This window comes from Tenebrio molitor, chromosome 6 (genome assembly GCF_963966145.1).
Source record: "Tenebrio molitor chromosome 6, icTenMoli1.1, whole genome shotgun sequence".
NCBI classification, from domain to species: domain Eukaryota; kingdom Metazoa; phylum Arthropoda; class Insecta; order Coleoptera; family Tenebrionidae; genus Tenebrio; species Tenebrio molitor.
Window position 1 is genome coordinate 11,237,616 of NC_091051.1, and position 23,466 is coordinate 11,261,081.

The window sequence follows — 23,466 nt, forward strand, 5'->3', positions numbered from 1 at the left end:
GTTGTTCATTTGAAAATAGCGACAATTTTAATAAATTAACTACAAAAACCTTATACTTAGAGTTAGGCTTCGACCTAATAAGATCATCAGTTTTTAGGAAGCGTAAAAATAGGAAGGAATATGTATTGATAAACAGTTTAGAATAAAGAGTTACATTTCAGCTAAAAGTTAGAAGCAAAATTAACGTTGAAAAATAATTCCACGAAAAAACCACGGATAAGGCACACATCAGAGAGATACAAGTAGTGAGGAAGGCAAATAAGATAGTGGGATGTGTTTGGGGAATAGGAGAGAGAAAGTGGGGAGGTGATTTCGGGAGGAAAATGATGATGTTTGACAGCATGGTAGAGATCTGGGGATGGAAGGAACAAGAAGCGGTACTGCAAGAAAATTATTTGCAAGGAGTGGACAGGGAAACGCCAGGTTACATAGTGAGGAAAGAGTGCAAGAGGAATAGACCAAGAGTGAAAGCGGGAAACAGAACGGCAAAGTTTGAAGACAAAATGGATAGAAAGGAAGATTGCAGGATGCTGACAGAATGCTGGAGAGAAAAGAAAAAGAACACGGAGAAGAAGAAGAGTGAGAAATATGTACTACCAGAAAAACGGGTATGCCAGTGAAGAAAGAAATGGAAAGATTGAGAGCAAAAGGAAAATGGATGAATGAAGCTGAGTGAAAGAAACAAAGACACAGACAGACAAGTAAGAAAGAAGGGAGTGAATCAAAGAATCCAGATACAACAGGGTGTATGACAGGAAATTCCGAAATATTCAGGTGTGAAAAAGAGGAGAGAGAAAACAGGTATTGGATGGAAGGAGAGGAAAGAAGGTGGAGGATGTGCTATGAGGAGAGAGAGAGAGAGATGTAGCGAAATGAGAGGAAGGGAGAGAAAAGAACGGGGAGAAATACTGAATGAAGACGGAAGGGAGATAAGACGGATTTAAGAAAAGGTAAAGAACAAAGTAGAAAAATGTTATCAGGAATCCGAAAGCCCCTAGGGTAAAATAAGGCAGGTGTATCTGAAATACGTGCGTTTAATTTTAACCGGTGGAAGAACTCGCCAATTCATAAAACTTTCCTCTATACCATTTTTATAAAAAAGCATTAAAAATTTGTTTAAAATTTGGAATAAATTAGCCATCAAAGTGTAGATCCGCCTATGAGCAAAGGCGAACATTTTCTGTTCTGATAGAAACGGAGGCTTGTTAAAAAGTTACATTGTTATAGAAAAAAATAAATACTTCATTAAAATTTAAATTCTCATGGTTACAAAAATAGAAACTAGTTAATCACACAAAACGACTCGTTTGGTAAAAATTGAGGAGCAAAAAATTTTGGAATACTTTTCATAAATTGGCGAGTTCTTTCACTGGTTAAAATTAATACACGTATTTCAGATACACCCTGCATATTATGTTGAAAATCTATCTCTAATCAATTCTGGAAAACAGTGTATGGACTGCCTTTTAACACATAAACTAATAAACTTTGACTATTGTGGGTAACAATTATCTTAATTGAACCTATTTTACCCACAAACATAACAACAATCAATAGTGTGGAAATAAAGAAATTTTGTCCAGAAGAGTCAGTCAAATTTACAGCAAAAATTCCTACATCAGTTTTGAGTATAAGAATAGGTGAATAGTGTTGGACTATTTTGAGCAAGATAAAAGTTAACAGGAGGATAATTATCTCATTGGTCAACTGTAATTGAGTCTTACTCACACATCGGTAATTAGTCAGCGAAAAGTTCATAACTAAGGTTTTGCACTTCTCTAAGTTTTGGACATTTACTTTCTTGGAATATTAAAACTCTGTTAGAACGATTTATTACAATCTATAAATAATTAGTTTGCAAAAGGTGATGTTTTGTCAGAAAACAGTGAAAAGAATCACCAAAGTCATTCCTGTGAAGCAAAATAAAATCAGTCGAAAATGGTCTTTCAAAGTCCTGACGTTTGTCGTTTAATAAAAGAGACGAAGAAAAATATATTCTGAATTCTAACCAGCTCCAGAAAAAATACGACGGATTTTGTCGCAAGAATATGTTGAAACCTTTGAGAATAGCATCAAGCAGATATGCAGGTTTACAATGAGTAAAAACGGATACTTCAGGACTTACCTAATCATTGCTACGTGCAGTGGAATAACGTAAACTGAATTTTGATGAGATTACAATTTTTTTAAACTGAAATGTTCAAATAACCGAACAAGCGTCCGTGTGAAAGATACTGTATTAATTTTTCATATTAACATTGTCCATTGCAAATACTTGAAATTTTTAATTTTTGTGTAAGCATAATTGCCTTGTATCTCTTCTACATTTCTGATTATTAAATTGATTTGTATATTTCTGTAATTTGTGGATTAGTATCGATAGTCGATGCCGTGGAGAGACGTTCCGTTTCCGGAAATAATGCAGCAAAATAATGAAGTAAACACAAAAATAAACCAGGGGTAATAAGTAGGTAATTCTGAGTCGTCGATGTTTTCTCTGGCAGCACATAAGCAAGCAATTCGGCACCGGCACAGAAATACCGAGAACCGTGTAGATATCTGTTGATAATCTGATGGCGTGAACTAAAAAGAGGCAACGGAGGCACGCGAAGAGCTCTTTCGACCCGTCGAGATATCCACGGCGGTTGGGTGGTGTAGATAAGAAAGTCGGATAAAAATTGTTAATCGCGGCTTGAGTGACGTCTGTAAGGAATAATATGTTGATGATGGCTGTGTAGGGTTGATTCCCGAGGCCCTTCCTAATGAGACGCCGCAGTATATGAAGAATAATTTCGGTGGAATAGCACGGCGACAGTTGCTAAATGGCATCCATCGCGTCGAACTTTCCCTGCGATGCTTCAGAGCCGCGTTTTATATGGAAATGTTGTCATGACATGCTTCGTTAAAGTCGTAAAATAGCACCGCAGCGCCCGAACAGGGTCGGACTGCATTAAAAGGGTAAAAGAATAATGTGGTTTGCATGCTAAAAGAGATTAATTAACCTTTTTACCGTTAGCAAAACAGCAGACACTTGTGTTCTTTTTATGTTCAACTTAAAGCTCATCTATTCTAAATTAATGGCCATAAGATACTTTGTTTGTGGACTACTGGAATTTTCTAATTAGTACTGGACGATAAAATAAACATTTTTGGATGAGCGGTTTCTTGTTTTTTAATATCCACGAGCTCGCCTACGAAATGCAACAACGCAAACTTTAATTATTACTGAAAGAGTTTTCGTCAAAGAAAAGTCGACGTGCGGTCGACTTTATTCAGGAAAACTTACATGATAGCAGTGTAGTAGGTTTTTAATCAAGTCAGTCGTGTAATTACCGGAATATTTTTTTAATTTAATTAATTTCATAATTGGAGAGCAAGGGCGAGGAATTCCTTAATCGAGCCGGTTTTATTAAAAACGAATTTGAAGTTGCTCCAATAAATGTGCAACAAAAAAAGACAAACAATTGGAGTTTTGGTGTGGCCCACTTTTCCAGATATTCTATTACACAATTGCTAAACAAAGTTCAATCAACCATCGAAATGCAATACCGCCGCGCCGGAGAAAGCTCATTACATAAAGATGAAATCTAAATAAAACCGACAAAAACCGTATTACACCAAATCAAAGTATTTTATAAAAACGCTCCGACCTAATGTTGCGGAAAACACGAAATTAAAGCAACAACAGTGAGGAAAGAGTCTCAGTATAAATAGTCGTCGGAATGATTGAAACCCCAGTAGATCCATCTCCTCCGAGTGAATAACATGAAAATAATACTTTTGTGTCTGGGCATTTGCCTAGTCAGTGCCTTCGTTTCGGCCAGAGTCATCAAAGAAGATGAAGATTCGGCGGCACTGGCTACCCAAGACTTAGAAGTCGCGGCTTCTGGTCACGGTCACTCGAGCAGCCACGAAGAAGGCGGCGGTTCGTCCCATCACGGAGACCACCACTCCAGCCACGGACACAAAGGTGACAAAGGCTACAAATCGTCCCATCACCACGACAAAGGCGGTCACGGCAAGCACGGCAAGGAGTACAAAGCCGGTCACCACAGCGAAAAAGGCGGCCACCACAAAGGTCACCACGAGGAAGGTGGTCATCACAGCGAGCACCACGCCGCCGGCAAAAGCCACAAAGGAGGTAAATTCGGCGAGAAGAAGGGACACAAAAAGGGACAGAAGACCACCGGCTACCACCACAAATCTCACAAGGACGACTATCACAAGGAACATAAATTCTACGACGATTACCATAAGGGAGGACATCATTCCAAACACGGCAACTTCCACGGACATCACGGAGGCAAATCCGGACACCACAAGAAGGGAGGCAGCCACAAGAGCGGCTATCATGACGATCATTACGGCAAGAAGGGACATTCCGATAAGGGACATTACGAAGACGACCATAAAGGATTCAAAGGACACGGAGGACACGAGAGCCATCACGCCCATCACTCCGACTATGGAAAGAAGGGAGGACATTCCGGAGGCAAAGAATACGGTTTCAGTAGTGGTGGAAAACACTAAAGATTTCTACGTAGCGCTCCGCCAGCAGTTCCCCATGACGACTCCGACGCCTCGAGGGTTTGATTCCTTATTTACCCCGATCCACCACCACTCATCGATACCCATATCATCGACATATTGCTGTCGGAGCGCCACGCGTTGTTTTATTCAAGTCTCGTTCATGTTGATCACTTTGTTGCCTGTTCTGATTTGTGTTACAAAAAAAAATAAGAAATAACCCCAGAGATTTTTATTTTTCACCCACGACTCCCCCAGGAATTAGCGCTATCTAATGCCATCTCATCGCACGTCACGGGATCGAATTGTTACAATTTATCGGGAAAGCTTTATTTCATCCGTTTAACATGGAATAAAAACACTACAATACAGCTTTACGACGCCCATAAATTCGCAGCTTTAAACGTTTTAAGCAAGTTTTAAAAATTCTTCGGAAGTAATTGGAAACCAATCTCGTTATCCGAACATTCCTGGCATCAGCAGAAACCCCGGTTGAAGTTTCGCCCATCAAAACGTTGCTTTTCGCCAGATCGACTTCATGACGGACAAATCAGGATTAATCCGACGAAAGACGGGGCTTTTAAATATTTGTTATGGCGAAAAACTTGGGAGATAATCTTGGAAAAAAACACCCTCGCAACGGCTGATATTTATAAAATAAACAGAAACCCTGATTAGAGTTGACGGCTTTTTTAGAATTTAGCACTTGGACAATGGTTTATTTTCATCTGGCTGCCGCTTACCCAGAAAACCGAATTATTTTCTTAGCACAATGGTTTGGACAGGTGTTCCGGTTTCGCAAAAATCGTTCCGTATCAACATTCCAAAAGCGGGAAATTTAATTACACGCCTGTTACGTCGACAAAATTCTTACGCTTTGCATAATCTAGACAATATCATCAATACAGAGTGACAGGTATTGCGGAAAAAGTCGAGAGTTATTTGCATAAAAGACTGACCTAATGTGTAGCTGACTTGGAAAATTTCACGGAAAAGGCACTACACGTTCCCGTTTCCTCGAATAATGAATTTTATAAAGCGTGAGAAAGAGGGAATGACCGAATACAATGGCCACAACATTTTTTGCTCACAAAAGTTATTTTAACGCCGTATACATATATTAAATTTCTTTGTTTACCAAATCCCTGGGGATATTGTTATGACGTACCGTTGATGCCCGTTTTATTCATTTATCTTGGAGAATAAATTATTAAAGTTACACCGGTCTATCACCCAACTCCCGACAAACTCTTCTCATTCCCAAAAAATCCATACTTGAGCTCCCATTCAAAGATAATAAATTATTAGCAAACACCCCGCAACATGAGACATAACAGCAACTTATAGCCTCATAAAACTTAAGGGATTATTCGACATTGCAGAGCAACTTTGATTTCGCTTCCAGGACTTCCCCGTCGAGCCCTTTTTATGACCGATTCATAATTAAAGCATATCTCGTTTAAGCCGCGCATATACATATTTAAGTCGCCATTTGTTGATACATTTTTCAGAAGCAATTCATATGTTGGTCCGCTCACTTGCATTTCGAATCGGCATAAAAAATTCAAAAACAAGAATGTATTCCGGAGAGCTGTATAGCAATTTACGAATTCTTATAAAGATTTCTGACTTTGTACGTGTTGGGAAAGAAGATACGGAATGCAGATGGTAATATTGCAGCGTCGCTACTAATAAAGATAGTGGACTAACAAGTGATGGCAAGTCTGTCATAATGCAAGCCGTATACTTTTACGGCTTCAATATAATTGTAACGTAAGAGGGTTGTCTACCACCCCGTTTACGAGCACTACAAGTATTTATAGGCATGCGCTAGAACAATGAAGCTGAGACATTGACACGTATGGCCGAGAACCCTTCAAGTTAGTGATCTTTTCAATATGGACCCTTTGTGCAATATACCCTTTAAAAGCTGCGCTCAACTGCATGAATATTACCGACGGGCTTTTACACAATTGCCGCGATATTTCACTTCCGGCCTTTTATGGACCTCCTATGCGAATATGTTATCAACATTGATACATTTTTATTCTTGCGCCTGGCGCAATAAAGTCCACTCAAATATACATGGGCTCGAAGACATGACTTCGTAAAAATAAAGTTATTAGCTGTGTGCAATGCAACTTGTTAATTTTAAAACGACTGGATGCACCACCTGCATATAAAGCTCCATTTTCATCCGTACAAGAGCTTTCACAAATCTTCATCAAAATTTCAACGGCAACGGTGGATCCTCAATTAGAACGTTATTCAACGTGAAGCGTTTTACGAGATATTGGTGTATAATTCTCCGGTTAAAAGCCAACATTTACAAAAATGTCAGTACGAAATCTTTTTCCAATTTAACACTAACGTCGCGTTTAAATCAAGTTTAAATGTACCAAAGATGCAGTTTTGCATCATTACTTTTTGTTGTCTTCGGAACAATCTATTTATGAATACAGGTGGCTAATACGTAGAATGTTTCGCCGAAATTAATTCGAGATTAGAGAGAGTACTTTGGTTTAAAATTCTGAACAAATTCTGTATCCGAAAACGTGCAGAAAATTTTACGATTCACTTTTTTCTTCTTAAACAATGATGGAAAGTAAAAACATAAACCGGATGTTTATATGCATATGCCAGAAGAATTTTGAAAGCAGTTAATGCAATTTAAATTTGCTATGCTCGTTTATGTTAATTTAATACAAAATTTTCGTCCGACTTAATTTACGTAGATTAATGATTAAAAATGGACTTAATGAAGGGAGAACACATGAAAATAAAAACAAATAAAAAATTATGCAATTCTGTAATTTGTACATATAGAGAAATATACAATTTACCAAAATTTTGTGTTAGTTAGTAGTTACATACATAAAACATAAATAAGAAAATTAGTTCTAGCCTCGTTCGACCCACAACAAATATCTAAGACAAGTTCGTGAAAAATAAACACATTAATGTAAAATAAATGATGTTGATGTATTCAAAGGTTTGTATTAACTTCTTTATATCCAAAAAGAAAAAGCCACCGAAAAACAAACTCAATTAATATTTAAACATGGTTTGTACACCTATACCCCATTCAATTAATAAATATTTGAAACCCTTTTATTTTCCCTCGTTTTATAAAATATAATTTATTACGTTTCCACAGAATCGTATAATACCAGTTTTAATAAATTCTATTTTGGTACATCCACACAACATACACGTATTGTTGAAACCGGGATTCATTAAAACCATCCAGAATAATACGTTATGGTGATGTATTGGAAAATACTCCTACATATCATCTAAAAATACTGTTGATTAATTCCCTAATACATCAAACGTGCGTGTTCAGCCAATCAGAGCGCTTGCTTTCATCCAATCAAAAATGATTATCGCGATTAAGACGTCCTACTACTCTGTCATCTGTCAAAAGAGATTAAAATTGCATGCTACTCCTGTCAGATTCTCAAATTGTTTTTAATAATTGTATTATAAATAAATAATTACCTAACGTTAAAGTTTGTATTCTGGAATTAATTTTGCCAAAAATAACACGACGTAATTTTTTATATCTGATAAATTTCCCAATTTTCACTTAAATATTTTTGCTTTAGACAATTTTACTCGTTGATATTTAGGCATTTTTATGAAAAGGTTTAAACCCTCGAGCTAAAGCTCTCGGGCCTAACCAGAATAAAAATGCCCGGATTCAACTCGTAAAATTGTCGAAGCAAAGAGTTTTCGTAAAATTGAAAAATGTATCAGATAAAAAAATTAGGTCTTGTTTTTACATATTTTACCTTCGATTAAAAATCTCTACATAAAATCTATTAGTTCTGATAAACACTACTAAGGCATAAGAAAACGCATTTGCTTCGCTATAAATCTTGACGTCTTGTTATAAAAACATTTTGTGCATAGAACAGCTACCCAACTTATTTTAATGTGACCACAGGACCCATCAACCCAACCGTAGAATAAACTTTCTCTGACAACCATGCCTGGGATCAATTGTTTCTTGAATTTGTTTCCAATAACTGACCGAGTACTTTATAAATATTATTAAAAATGCAATCTCATTCAGGGAACATTTTTCCACAATAATCTTTAGATTGCTGCTCTTAAATGTTACATTATTTTATACAGAACTGCTATTACGTGTCTCAGGAAATCCTGAAATAAATTTTCAAGGAACTGGGAGTAAATACTAAAATTTCCAATTTCTAAGTAATGAACATTACAACTAGTAATTTTCCAACTTTATAATTTACTTGTTTCATTACTCTAGCATACCTATAGTAAGCCAAATGGTGGTGATTCTGATTAGATTTTTTTCTGTTATTCAATTAATTTGGCTTCTGCAACTCTCGGGAAAATACACTCTATTTATGTTTCAAGCAATACCGGTTAGTGTTATTTAAGAATAAAAACTATTCGCATCTAAGTGGTTTTAAAACTAAAATTGTATTTTACGTCGCCATCTAAAACATAAACAAATTATTAGCTTACATTAAGTCTTAATAGAACCTAAAAGTTTTTAATTTTAAAAGCTAAGTACATAACCATAAAACCGAATCATACAATGTAGTTATATAAGGATTGCAATTATTTCTACATTTGTGGTTAAATTGTTATCTTTTCCAAATTTCTGACCATATCATTGTTACGTCAGAGTTAACCTAGGTTTAATGACAACTTAGAAAAAGTCATTTAGTGGAACGGATTTATTAAAATTAAAATCAAGGTCAAGGATGATGGATTCTTGATTTTATTCATAATTTCAAACCCAACAAACAATCGTTACATTAAACAACACTTGTCCAGTTTTGTGATTTTTTTTGTAATTGCTCCAAAAATATATAATTTAGGGAACCACATTCTCTTTAAGACCTTTTTTACTTTTTAACTTTTAGCAATTTTTAGCAAATTTATATTTTCTGATCAAATACCACGATAGAAAAGTTGTAAAGCGCTACTTAGGAAATTCATGATTGTCAGCATCTTAGTTAACCTTTCTTTTGCTAAATAAATAATTATGTAGGTTTTAAAAAAATCTATTAGACGGGTCTTTTAACGATGTACCAAAAATGGATTTCAATGGAAATTTCTGATAACAAAATGGAAGCATGTTGATTCTCTACTCTACTCTAGGTAAAGTTAGTTTTATCTACAGGAACCTGTTATGGTTTTGATATTGATGCAAAGAAGATATTGATGATTTATAATTGTCTAAAACAAGAACCCAATACCTTTTGGACAAAGCTTATGAAAAAAGATCGAGTTTAACAAAGAAAAAATAATTTTGCGTTAGAATAATATAAACCTTCATTGAAAAAATTGCTGGATTGAAGTACAACTTGCTGCCACGACCGTCTTATTCGCCTGATTTAGTCCCCTCTGACTTGAAACGTTTTTGCGAAGTTACGAAGATCTTGAGGAATCGGGCTTCTCTGATGGGATCAAGTGTGTTGCAAATCAGGGAGATTATATTCTAAAATAAAAGCAACGTCAAAAAGAATAGTACATTCTTCAATGAGCGTATTATTCAAGAGGTTGAAAATTCCAACACGGGCTGTAGGCGAGTGGTGGAATCGTCCGAGTGAATAATAGCCATTATAGCCAATATATAAATTCTTCAAATACTTTTGGTAGTCATATTAATTTTTAAAATCTCTTTTAAGACTAGGACAAACAAAATTCTTTAAGAATGATCTATCAATTAAATTATGACATGATATTATAATCCAATTACTAGAGTTGTGCCGTATTGACAATTACAAGTGTCAATATTATTTCTGGGGGCGCGTTTCTCTCCGGCAAATAGTCTATTCATCGCTTGCGATTCGCGGCCCAAGTTGATAAACAATTTACGTCGATATCAATAGTTTGAAATTAAGTAACACTTGTAGCGGAGAGATGATGCTAACTTGGTACTAGTACACTAGGAAGCGTAGTTGGCGGACAAGTTTACCGTAAATTCAAACAATTAATTACTAAGTTGGAGCATTCAGCGGGGCGCTCTGTGTATGAGCTACTGTAAGCACAACAACAACCTTTATTGTTCCACGGGAGTTTAACGTTGTCGATGAATTACAACTAAAGATATAAACTTTATTTCCACTAATTTAGTAAACGGCACCGGATTAAAAGTTGCTCGCCCTCTGATACGACACCAGCTCACTAAAGCTCTCTTTTCAAGCTCGACTTGACGTCGATGCGGTTTTGCACAACACCACTTCTGGTATCACTTCCAAGACTGATTTTCTCTAATTTCACGGAAATGACCCCGACCACTTCCACTTGTTTCATATTCTGATTCCGATTGAATCCTTCTCCGTTGTTCTGAACTTCTCGAACGCTCCAGTTCGATGCAGATTGAATAATTTCATGATGAACAGGCCGGGGATCTTTTCCTTGTTATTTACGAGCTAGTGATTTAAAACATTCATTAGTCTGCTTTCAGCATGCTTACGTCCCATTTTACGATGCTACAAGAGACCTGTGTGTGCCTACAAACTTACACCTTCCGTCCTTTGTGTAGTGTGAATACGTTAATTAGTCACACACACACGCGCGGTTTACATTATACTTCACATTGTAGGGTTTGTTTAGCAAACATATTGTATCTTTGATCTATTGTGATGTGACATCCAACATCTTAATATGATTTAGTTCAGCGCCACCGTACAATAATAAAGCAAGGCATTACATTCCCCAAACAAGATTGATCGCTCCTTGATTCTATTAGGATTTTAGAGTTTCTGCAAAATAACCATAAATGATTAAGCTACGCACCGCAAGACGTGCACTTAATGGGATTTCGATAAATTAGCGATATTAACAAAACATTAGCTACACCACACAAAGTCAAACAGTGCTGGTACAACCCATTGATTAGACTGCACCTGCAAGAATCGATCCGATTTTACAATGGTATCGTATACGATTTCCAGATTTCACTGATACGACACCAGATCAGAAAAGCTTAAATAAGTTCATAAGAAGCTTTGTTTTGATAGAATTTAGGAGGCTCCTAAGAAAAAAAAAATTACCCCCATTATTTCCACGAAAGGACTCGCAGTAAAAAGCGAAATTCTCTCTAAAAACGATACCAAACATCTTTTCTTAGGAATACACAATTCTTGAATATTAGAATAACACATTAAAGACTCGACCAAAAACAATAAACGACAAATCTTTCCGTTGTCATTTTTTTTAGTTACTAATTACAAAACACTAGAATACAATAAAGAGTTAGAAAATATACCACTATGTACATTGTCAGTGTTACATATTTCGAAAATCACACCAACCACAATTTCATTAAGCATTAAATAGGAAATTTACGGGGATATAAATTTTTCGATATTATAAAAGCTCCTTTCATTGACTTTAAAGTTATAAATTCTGTTACTCGCTCTTAATTCTATTCATGGGTTATTAAAAAATATAGGAGTTTTTCATTTCATGGCGATTTTATCCCTCTTTAACAACTACTTTTCTAAAAGTTTTAAAACCTTTTAACTTTTTATAAATACAATAATTTCGTTTAAACTTTGAGTCCTGAGAAAAATTTTATAAACCAATTTTTTTTTGAAGCAGGGTCATAGATAACAAAATCTATTCTTGCACTTCAATTGGATTCTCCTTTTTTGGTTAAAACTATTGCATCGAAACGTAACAAACACGTTGTATTTTTTTAGTCTACCAGTATTCAAATTAAAGGTGAATTAAGTTAATTAATGTTTCGATTTCTAGCAAAAAAAATTGGAAGAGCAACAGAGGATTGTTTTTCAAACCACATTCCAAGAATTATTGTTGGATTCTCTCATGGGCGGTGACCTTGGAAATATCTGCGCGAAGGCAGAGCGACAAACCTGTGAAAAATTTGTAAATGAAAACGTCGACTACTTTACATACAAATAAACGAGAGAGAGACGACACTAACGTAACGAATGACGATGTTTTCCGGTCGGTTTGTAGCGCCTACTTGAGACCGATATTCGTCGTTTGCGCAGATATGACTCACAGCCCGTGAGAAAATCCAAGACGTCTACCAATGAAGAAAAATTTAAAGAACCCCTTTTTCATTAAAATTTGATTTGACGGTAACCAAACAATTTCTAAACATTCTCCTTGGAATTTTTTTTGTTTCTTAATCCAAGCTGATTTCAAGAACTTGTGCAGAGGGTTAACTTTCCATTTTGCTTTTCGAAGGCATGAAATTTTGCAACTACCATATACATACTATCCTAATAACATTTACTATTGAAACAAAACAGTCCAAGTGGAAAATCAATTATGTAAACATAAACAAGCCTTGGCCACAAGATTTACTTTAGGCTAATACACTGTTTATATTTCTCTCTCCTCAATTTATTTTTCCAGCTTTTTTCAATTAAAATTGTCAACATAACGTTTGTTGAAATTTTGCATTGTTACGAATGGTTTGACTCCAAATATAGAAGACCTCCTTAGTATGAAAATCAACCTTTTAAAAATACATACTTTGAAAAAAACCTACAAAAGATATTTTTCGTTTAATAGGAACCCTTTTGCTACAAGCTTACAAAATATAAAAAATAAGTCCTCAAACTGTTTCCTCTTTGTGCTAAAGTAAAGGTAACTTTCCACCCACCTCATCAATGACTAAGGGGAGTTTTCAAAAATATCTGAAAATAATTTTCGATTAATTCGTTACCGTTTTTGTGAAGAAGATTACTGTTATTTATTGCTAAAGCTCTAGTACGTGGACTTTGTGGGACAGGTTTCACATCTGCACTCAGTATATCTATTGTATCTTTAATTTCTTTAATATTGGATTTTTTTAATAAAATTTTGTTGAAGTATGTATAGTCTTCGTTTATTTACTATCAATAAGGTTAAACTTTATGACATTTATCGGATTGTCATGAATTTCCTCACAAGTGTGGTAAAGTAACACTTGACTAGTGCAGTAATAGAGGGAAATTTGTTGAAATATAATACTTCTCGTATATGTTCAACGCATTACTGCCCATTCTCATTAAAATTTTAATTACTTCGACAAAAAGCGTTAATAATACAACAAAAAAAATTGCTGAGCTTATACCTCCCATGACGTACTTCAGTGAAGAAAACGAAAATACTCTTCAGACATTTTATTAAAAAAACACCACAGAGCAATCATTTACATTTTGTATTCTGACAAAATAAATGTATTGGTACAAAACGTGATAAATTTTGGAAATTATGTTTTTATAATTATCCGACACATTTGTGCCCGTTCAGTCTGCACGCGCCTTTTTGAATGTCCAATCCCTGCAACAGTATTATCAACGTTCATGTAACATTTGCACTTTATAGAGGCAATAAATTATTGAATATTGTAAATATCAGGTTGACTTTGGTCGTACGTTTAGTTAATACATACAACAAAAACACATAACGTCCTGCGCTTTGACGCACCGGTATCACAAAAGGCCTCGAAAACGTTGCAGCTTTGTTCAAGTTTTAATTTAACCAACAGTGGCAGAAAAACAAATACTAATTTCGCTGGCAAAGTTAAAATGTTAAAGTCATTATTGGGCGACGTTTTTGTCGACTTTTTTCTCTCCACACTTAAATCAACGAAGTTAATTTTTAGATTGTTGAAAGAGTAAGTTTGGCGTCGTTGTGGTAACGAAGAAATACTACGAACTTTTACATTTTCGTTAGATAACGTGTGGTCGTTAAGTGGACGAAAAAGTAATGTTCACTTTTCAATAAGCGCACACGACACAATATTGTTATCGATCAGCGTGGCAGCTCATATTGTATTTGTAATAAAAGTTTTTTCGGGAGAAATTGTGTGTCATTACTGTCTAATCACATGTTGGTCAATACAGTCGTATTGTTTGGAATGTAATTATTATTTTACCTTGAATATCGGATTGTTCTCTCTCGGAAAAGTGGCACAACCGACGGCAAATCATTTGCCATGATGGACACTTTCAAATGAAAATTATATTTCTACGTCCAAAATGCGACACTCGTTAATACTAGAGCGATTGATGGAAGGATCGATCGATTTAGTTGCTATAGAGAGATTTGTGCAGTCTAAATATAAAAATTTAATACCAAAACGAGTGGTAAATTTGAATTCGATTCGGTATCGGTGCATGGTTCAGCCTCATATTTGAAAAGTTTGAAATCCGATGGCCGCCAATTTCCTTTTATTTCTTCAACTTTCACGCCATTCAACCAAGCAGCCTTTCGTGAATATCAACTTGGTGTACGTAAGACCTTTCCGAACTAATATTTTAAACATATATGTGAGGCCAAGTTGCTTATTTATTTATTTGCGTCGTTATAACCTTCACGGTAACAGATATGAAGCTATCAGTATAAATAATTTATTTCCGCGCACAAATTGACCCTGTTTATGTGGTCTCATCATAATCATCGAAAAGAGTTATCGTTACATTTTTACGTGGGATCAATGGGATTAGTGAGAAACCCGGTAGTGAATAAAGTACATGTTGCTATGATGTTATGTTAATTAAAAAGCCATTACACCCTGGTTACTCCCTTTAAAAACTGAATTATTAAATGCAATAAAAACTTCCAAGTTAAGCTCTCCGCTTCATTTTATTGTAATTAAAAGTCTGAAGAGTTTTCCTTAACTACCTGGAATCCAAAATTAATTTAACCTCGTCTTACCCTTAATTTAATAGTAGTATGCAATGAGGCTCTGTGTAAAACTGTACTTCACTCTGTGGTTAAATCGTGTAGAAACTTTATCACAGATTTAAGCTCATCATGATCGTGACAGAGTCGAGATTGAAATGCGACTTTTTATCGATCATTGTAATTATCGTGGCTCCTTAACATCCGTCACATTTTATATGGAGGAAGCATGTTACAAAAAGAATATAATTCAAACACTAAGTATGCTCATATAAAGTTTTCTCGCCGCAAGGGCGAAAAACTTTCCAAAGCAATAAATTTAGGCCGAAATCAATAACAACGAAGCCCCTACACTGTCTCTTCCCGCAAATATTATGATACGTTAGTAATCAACTTCAGAAGAGAAATATACATAAAAAGCAAACTTGCAAAAATAATTCCAACTTGGGAAAAATCGAACGTTTCCGTGTGAATAATGAAGAAAGTACGGAAGCTTTGAAGCTCACCTATATTTATTATTTATGGAAGCTCGTACGGCTAATTGAATTTACTGCACAACAAGCACCTAGCTTGCTTTCCTGTAAAAGCTTCTTGTTCAAACTGATATCCATCAATTATTGTTTGCGGCTTTGCTCACGGTTCTTACCTTCAGTTTAAGACAATTTAACTCAAAACTGAATTATTTCGTCTTTCACCAGATTCATACTTTGTCGTAAAAATATTTTTTTTTAAATACGACTTATCCAAATTTTTCCTTGTGGCAAAACTTCTCAAGTCCAAAATTTATTTCTTAAAGCTAGCTTTTGTAAAAATAGCTAAAAAAATGTTTCCATTCTTCTCGAGACAAGCAAACACATTTACATTGTAGATCGTTAACCATAAATTTCTTAAGCATTTAGATGTTTTCGTGACCTTTGGGAGTTGAAAAAAAAATCATATTAAAATTTCCAATAAGTGTTTAGGTCGTACAAATATTACGCATACGAAAATTGTAAAAAAAAAACACCAGGTAATTCTGTTTACAAAAATGATTGAACTAGCCTGTTGACTGTTAATCTCAATTTATTGATTACAACTTGTCTGAAATTTGTCGTTGGCGTGTTATATACATGAGCGACATAAAAAGTAAAAAGCATTATTACTGAAAAAAACTGAAAACATTTCTATAACGACATTTTTATTTATTGCTCTATAATCGGAAATAGTGCTTCTACGCAACATTCAACCTCAAAAACAAAATATAATGTTTAATAAATGCGTAAATTTGGGAGTTTCGTTCGTAAAAATGAAGCCAGGGGTGGTGTAAAAATAGTTGTCAAACTTGGTAACATCTTGTGACAGGAGTACTGTGTGCCTAGATCTATCAAAATTTTATTTTAATCCCGTTAAGTGAAAACTTACAAGAATCGAGTTTGTCGGTTAAAACTAATAAAATCAGGGATTTGGAAAGATTTGAACAAAAACAGTTGAGATGGTGAGAGTTCAAAGTTAGTCCAAAAACAAAATCAAAATCTGTTCAAAAAGAAAAACAAGTGTACCTACTTAAAACAACTTGAATAGTTAATACCGCGATAGACAATTTTAATCTGTAAAGTTCTTGCAAACATTCAGCGAGAAAACATTTTGAATTATTTATACTCTAAAAATAGTCTAAAAGGGACGTAATCTGGCTGAGGTGCCATCTGGAGACAAGTGACAGTAACCTTGCATGAAATACATAAAGATTCACTATTTTTACTGTTAACAATAAATTAGGCCAAAATAATCGACAAGCAAATTATAAATTAAACAATTTAATAGTACAAAAATGGCTACAAACAAATAAAAACTGCAAGAACTACAAATGTGGAGTGTCTTAAATTATTTAAAGGGTTCGTTTAACTGATGAATTATTAAGTGCACGATGCCCAGAAAGACCCGAAAAGGTTGCAAGGATTAGATCAACAAATTGGGGTTTTATCAAAAGTGCCAGAGAAAAATTTAAGTCATGGAGTAAGGTCAGAAAAGACTAATAGTAGATTATATCATTAAGAGCAGAAGTGAGTCTTTTTGTGCTAAGCCCAGAGATTGAAGACCGAGACGAAGTCGAGGTCGTAACTGGGTGAAATGTTACACCACAGTGGCACAGTTAAATATTGGGTAATAATTTTGTTATTTCGTTTTTTTATTGGCTTTTTTAAATAGGGATAATTTAATTATTATTAATTAATTTAATTATTAATAAATAAATCGTGAGAAATGCTTCAAATAGCCTTTCATTTGACTGTGGACATTTCAACTCCTAGGAGTTGAAGTGTTTCCAAACCGGTTACAAAAAAAAGCCACATCAATCTATCGAGGTACACAAAGGAGCGATTTTTGACCGCTTGAAGATAAAAGAGGATTTGTAGAGGACTAATTAGACCACATTAACTCCAAAAGAATGAGAAAATAGGTTTTGGTGATGAATTAAAATTGAATCTGTTTACGAGACAGGATACAATAGGGTACTACTACACATGAACAACTGTTCGTCGGTAACTCCGATGAAGATACATTCATTATGGTTTGAGGTTTGAAGTTGTTTGTTGATATCTGCCTCGAGACTACTTCTTAAAAGTTGAACATAAAATAGATTGATTTATGTTGGTTCGATATTCTGCAAAATAATTTGATATCATATCTCAAAGAAGTAAGATTTCTGGTTGAGAGGGAGTTCCGTAAAATAATAATACATACGATCTTATACCTGCACCAAGGAAATAATCATTGTTGGATGGTTCTCCACATTATTGCGATTTTAATCAAGCAGAAACAATGTCAGTTGATATTGATGGTTGATTTATAAAAGAAGGTTTAATTAATTTAATTTATTGCTATCTTTACATTCACTACTAAATGTGGTTTGTTCCTTAGAATTATTTTCTAAATATGTTCAAAGCATTTTTGTGTTAAAAATGAATTGGTCTTATTAAAACCAGCGTTGCACTTATCAAAACATCTAAAATAAAGAAAAATCGCTATCTCGCAATAACAGCAATGCCACTGTCTAGACGCTGTCCTTGGAAATCATACTGTAGTTATTCTTTTCATGTAATATTAGCAATTCTCAAGTGTATGATATACTTATTGCTTCGATCTATATTTATAATTGGCTATTAGGAGTAGTTCACCAATTTCCTGTACTTCCTTATCAAATGTGTTATTTATATCCGGAAATTTTATTGACGTCTGAAAAAAGCCAGGACGTAAAAAAACATTAAAGCCTGAATTCAAAAACACATACGCACCAAGTTGGGTTTTTTTTTGTAAATACAATCATCGGCACAGGCCGTGTTGAATGTTTGAAATATGATGAAAACAAAGAGAATCCATTATACTCTTTTTAGTAATTATTTATGATCTTGTTTTTATTTCAGCAATTTTATTAGGGAGTTCTGTTCATTTTCTGGAACGGCAGCAATCAAACTTGCCGAAAGAAGTTCGAAAACATTTCGTTTGTTATTGCGTTAGCTGGCGTCCTAATTAATAAATTGAAGAGCAAAACTCAATTTAAATTTTATTAAAACAGACGATAATAATCTTATCGAGTCACCTGGAGACGCTTCGGGTTTTTAAAATATTAACACAGCGGGTCCGAGATTATTTTTATCGAGATTCCTCGCCCACTAACAAAAAGAAAAGGAATTGGATGAGAAACTCGGGAATAACAAAATCTATAAAGCCATTGTGTGCCTAAACAGGAGTTAACAATCAACCTGCCGACCTGTCCAACAGACGTAATATAACCTTTCAAGACAGTTACAGACCGTTACAGACTTATGGCATGGAAACGATAACACAACAACACAGCAAATGCTCCGATCTACAAAAATGAGACCGTTAAGACAAATACCCGAAGCAAAACTGTTGGAGAGCAGACGGACGAAAAAATCAGATCATGCGAGAGACAAAATATAAAGGAAGCTACACCAGAAAATGGAAACGGACTTATTAATCTCATTTCTGGAGGAGTACGGCGTTTTATGATTCCTGCCAACTCTTTTCTACTCGTTACATTTAATTTGATCTTAGATAAGAAAAATAAAGTCTACAAAACAAATATACCAATTTAAAAACTTTTTATTGTCTAAACTCTAAACTAACAAAACAAATAACGAAAATTGTAAATAGATGGTGTATAATATCGCGCGTTCAAATGAAATCCTGGGCTGGGAAGGCGTTGGCAACCGTCAATTGTTGTGCTTTTTTAAAGCGTAGATTAATCTGGAGCATTAAAATTTAGAGCCAAAAAATCTTTCTTTTTTGTTCTTTCTTTACAATGTTTTACATTAAAAATAGAATAACTTAACGATTCATATTTTCCAAGCAAATATCTAAGGACACCCTTTGCTGAAAACAAACATGTTCAATTATGTCCCGATTAAACATAAACAAATGTCATTCCTGTCAAACGGCGGGAAATTCAAACTTGACACTGTTCTAAACAGTTTAATTTTTCCTACGCCTACTTAGCCCAGGATTTCATTTGAACGCGCGATACAATACCCACAAAAAAATAAAGAAAACTAGAAATACGTCAATTTCTTTCTCATAAATTAAGTGACAGTTCGCTAAAATGATAATCACAATTAAATTCTGGAATGTGGAATAAAATTGTAAAGAGCGTTCAAAAAAATGTGTGGTCACGTGACCTTATGTGGTGGCGTAGCTTGATCACCTGTCAAACCGCTCATATCGAATGTGATTTATCCAGAAAACAAGTGGTGCGTACTACTTTTGCAAAAAAACTGTTTCTTTTGGAACTAACTACGATAGTTTTCACGGTTTCCTTATGTACCCTATGATTTTTTTTAATTAATGATGATTAATGATCAAATTGAGGTTACGTATGTTAAGGATATGTCAAAACATACCAACTAAAATGACGATATGTTCGTAACACCACGCTTTGCTTAATCGCTCGGTATAAATATACACATTAATCAATTTAAAGTTCGTTTTGTATTTCCAAAAGCTGAGCTTTTCAAATTAATTAATAGTGGAAGAATATCATTTATCTTAATTTAAATGTTGTTTGTAATATAATTGTCAAGTTATAAAAAATATATGACAATTTGTTATGTTTACATGCTCAGTTACTCTTGAATCAATTATAAACTACTCACGAAACCATTAACATGAATAGATCTAAGCAACAAGGAAGAAATAAATTGGCTTTGGCGTTTTTAAGCTTAACCATAATAAGGGAGTACAGGTGTTTCCTAGACTTTTACGAGCTGATTACATAAATGATTTCGCAGAGTATTCCCCTTTACGGGCGTCAAATTTAATTCGGCTTTCCGAATATAACTGCAACAATTTGCAGCACGACGATTCCGATTTTCCCATTTTTTCACAAAGGCGATAAATGAAAAATTAAATATGGGTATCCCCGGAACTTCTCTTGAACAAACAGCCAAATAGAATTGTTCAAAAAACAACAAAAAACAAATAATAAATTCCAAATGACTTTGAAATGTACCGTGAGTTTTTTAAAAAAATACAAACATGTTGGAAAAAGCGATCACGATGAATATTATAGCTTTTTGAATATTTTTTTGCAGTGCAGATTTTGGTCGTGAATATCACTGTGATCTAGAATATTTGAAGAATGTAGAATGTGCACATGCGCATCACTAGGAGGGTAGATCGTCTAGTGATATTGACTATGATAGGCGATCGCTTGGTGTAGACAATCCAAGTTGATAAAGATGTTTAGCATTTTTGTCGGATTAGTTTGAAACTATTCTTGTAGGTATTCAGTGAAATTTTTCAGGCAAAGCAAACAACATTTCGTAAGCGACAATCCGGAAATATTTGAAAAGTTGCGAATGTTTGTGGGCGCGTTGTCAACAGTAGGCTCATTTAATCGGCCAGGTATGCAGCGATTTCGGTTTGGGTGCGAGATTGCTTTCGTTACCTAAGGGTTGCGGAAATGTGGACATATTTTACCTTGCAATAAAATGTGTAGCACGCAACAGAACAGCCTCCAATCCATCGCGGGAACAAACCAAGACATCGTCATCTCCGTCGAACAAACCAATCGGATTTATTTCACTTTTGGCACAAATACAAGTTGGCAAAGTTCACAACACATAACGAAATTAGCCGGGTCACCACTGTTTGACGCCGCCACGACGGAACCAGCACTGCCACCGATGTCCAATAAACGCATCCAATATCACCAATCGAATATTATCTCGTCCGGAGTAAACAATTTCAAAGAGCGTTCCGTCCGCACGAGTCGACGTATTCGACCGCCATGACTTGGACAATTGATATTTGCGATTTTCGAAATGAGTGGTTTATCGCGCCAAAACGAGACACCCCCGAGTGGTGGAGCGTCGCGACGGTTGGATGCGGACACACTGAAGACTCCACCGACGCAGCGTTGACTGGAACAATTTTCGGCCGTCGCCGAGCCCGGTCGGAGTGAATCGTCACCCTGCACCCCAACTTATACTGCATGCTCTGCAATTAATGTATTATGATTAAGTATTTAATTAGCCCCTTAATTTGTTGTAATAGGTTCACTGACTCATCGTCTTATTGGATTTTTTAGAAAACCGTCTGGCAGCTGCCTCTAATTGTCCAAAAGGTTGGCCGCGTGTACCGACTATAAATAAAAACGCGCGCACACCATTGTCTACCCGATGAAACCACCGTAAAAATTGTTTACGTCCGTAAAATCCTAATTACACACATATTATTTAGTCGACGGAATCCCGTTGTTTGTTTTCCAAATTTTACAATACCCAGAAACGCCAGGTGAACGGATGCGTCTTAAGCGATTAGCCTTCGGCTTTTGCCTCCGACAAACAACTTACCGTTTGCCACATATCCACGTGCGCTTTTTAAATTCTGTGCGCCGCCACCAGGCAAGACACTTTGCAAATATTGTTACTAAACTGCTACACTTAACAACATACCGAGAACACGACGAGCAGTACCACACTGCTTGACAAAAAAAGAAAATGTTTACCGTCTTTACTAGATTTAATATTTTTGATTATAAAAACGAATGAAAACTGATAAACAAATCAAAAATTGCACAAATTTGTAAAAAACGAATAATAGTTATTTACGCAACATGTGTGTAAAGCACTACTTTTTTTCATCCGTGGGAAGTTTACAAACACGAGCGCAACGATTATATACACGAGTCACACATCAATTTTTGCAACATCATCTATGTGAAATAAAACTATTAAGTACCTACGATAGAAATAATTAGTCTATAAAATATGAGTCAGTAGCATTAATTTTCTACTGTCGTGTTATTTAGGTAAACAGCTACTTACAAGAAAAAACTGTCATCGTGTTGAAGTGCGCACATTTAGAGTTCTTTATGTCCATAAATTGAGTGAATGAGTTGGTGAAGCGATAATGACGCACTGTTAAATATTCAACCAGTATTCATTTGGCGTTTTTTTTTTTCTTTTTGTGTAGCAAATTAAGCAAAACTTAGTTAAGTCTAAGTACAAAATAAAGTTCTCCAAACTGTAAAATCAAGTATTTTTTGCACAACTTTATATCCAGCGTTCTTTTAGTCCCTCAAAAGCGAGAGTAAAGTAGCATTTTTAGTTGCTTTGGAGTAAAAACACAACCGACTCGGTAATTTGACATAATGTGTTTTAAAGTAACAACAAAGTATCGTGCGATCGATTGAATTTGTAATTAGAGTTGGCGCTGGAACTGAAGCCGTAGGTCTTGTACGTTTTGTAAAATATAATATACAGGGGGTATTTTTAAAATGCGCCGAAATTTTACCTACGACGTTGTTTGACAACGTAGAAGACTAAAAACAATTAAAAAAAATTGTAGCTCAAAAAATAAATGTCATTTTATTTTTTGACATAGAATTTTTTAGATATTTTGTCCGAGTTGTACATGAAGCCAGTAGCTCGTGGTTAAAATTTGTGCACGCATTTCAAAAACACCCTATATGTATTGACCGTTGTGTAATGATAGGCATTAGCCACAACCACAGCATTTGTAAAATTATCGAATTCGAATGCCTATAAAGTTGTTATGATACAGCACAATATTCGTATGTCATGATGATTGTGATATTTCATAAATCATAATTCACTAGTTTTTGATTAAAAAGAGGTAAAACATGTGTTCTAATGACGAAAATGATGAAATCTGTTTGCTGTAGAAATAGTATGATATTCTACTCGTGCATAATGATTATTATCAGCTCTATGAGTAATAACCATCATTACTTGCCGTTGAATAATATACGTACATACATGATGACAGTAAATCGAAATA

At 35.0% G+C, this 23,466-nt stretch overlaps 2 protein-coding genes across 2 annotated transcripts in view; one reads left to right on the top strand and one right to left on the bottom strand.

The window, feature by feature from the left end:
• Positions 1 to 23,466, bottom strand: part of LOC138132955 (cell adhesion molecule 2-like) — a 199,196-nt gene that overhangs the window by 136,690 nt on the left and 39,040 nt on the right. Inside the window, exon 2 of the mRNA XM_069050702.1 lies at positions 21,142 to 21,660. Within this exon, the coding sequence (XP_068906803.1) occupies positions 21,142 to 21,214 (73 nt within the window). The 5' untranslated portion in view covers positions 21,215 to 21,660. The remainder of the gene's footprint in view (positions 1 to 21,141; positions 21,661 to 23,466) is intronic.
• On the top strand, positions 3,705 to 4,747 carry LOC138133907 (protein FAM98A-like). The gene has a single exon (XM_069051916.1). It carries the CDS (start codon positions 3,766 to 3,768, stop codon positions 4,528 to 4,530), a length of 765 nt encoding a protein of 254 aa, XP_068908017.1. The 5' UTR covers positions 3,705 to 3,765; the 3' UTR covers positions 4,531 to 4,747.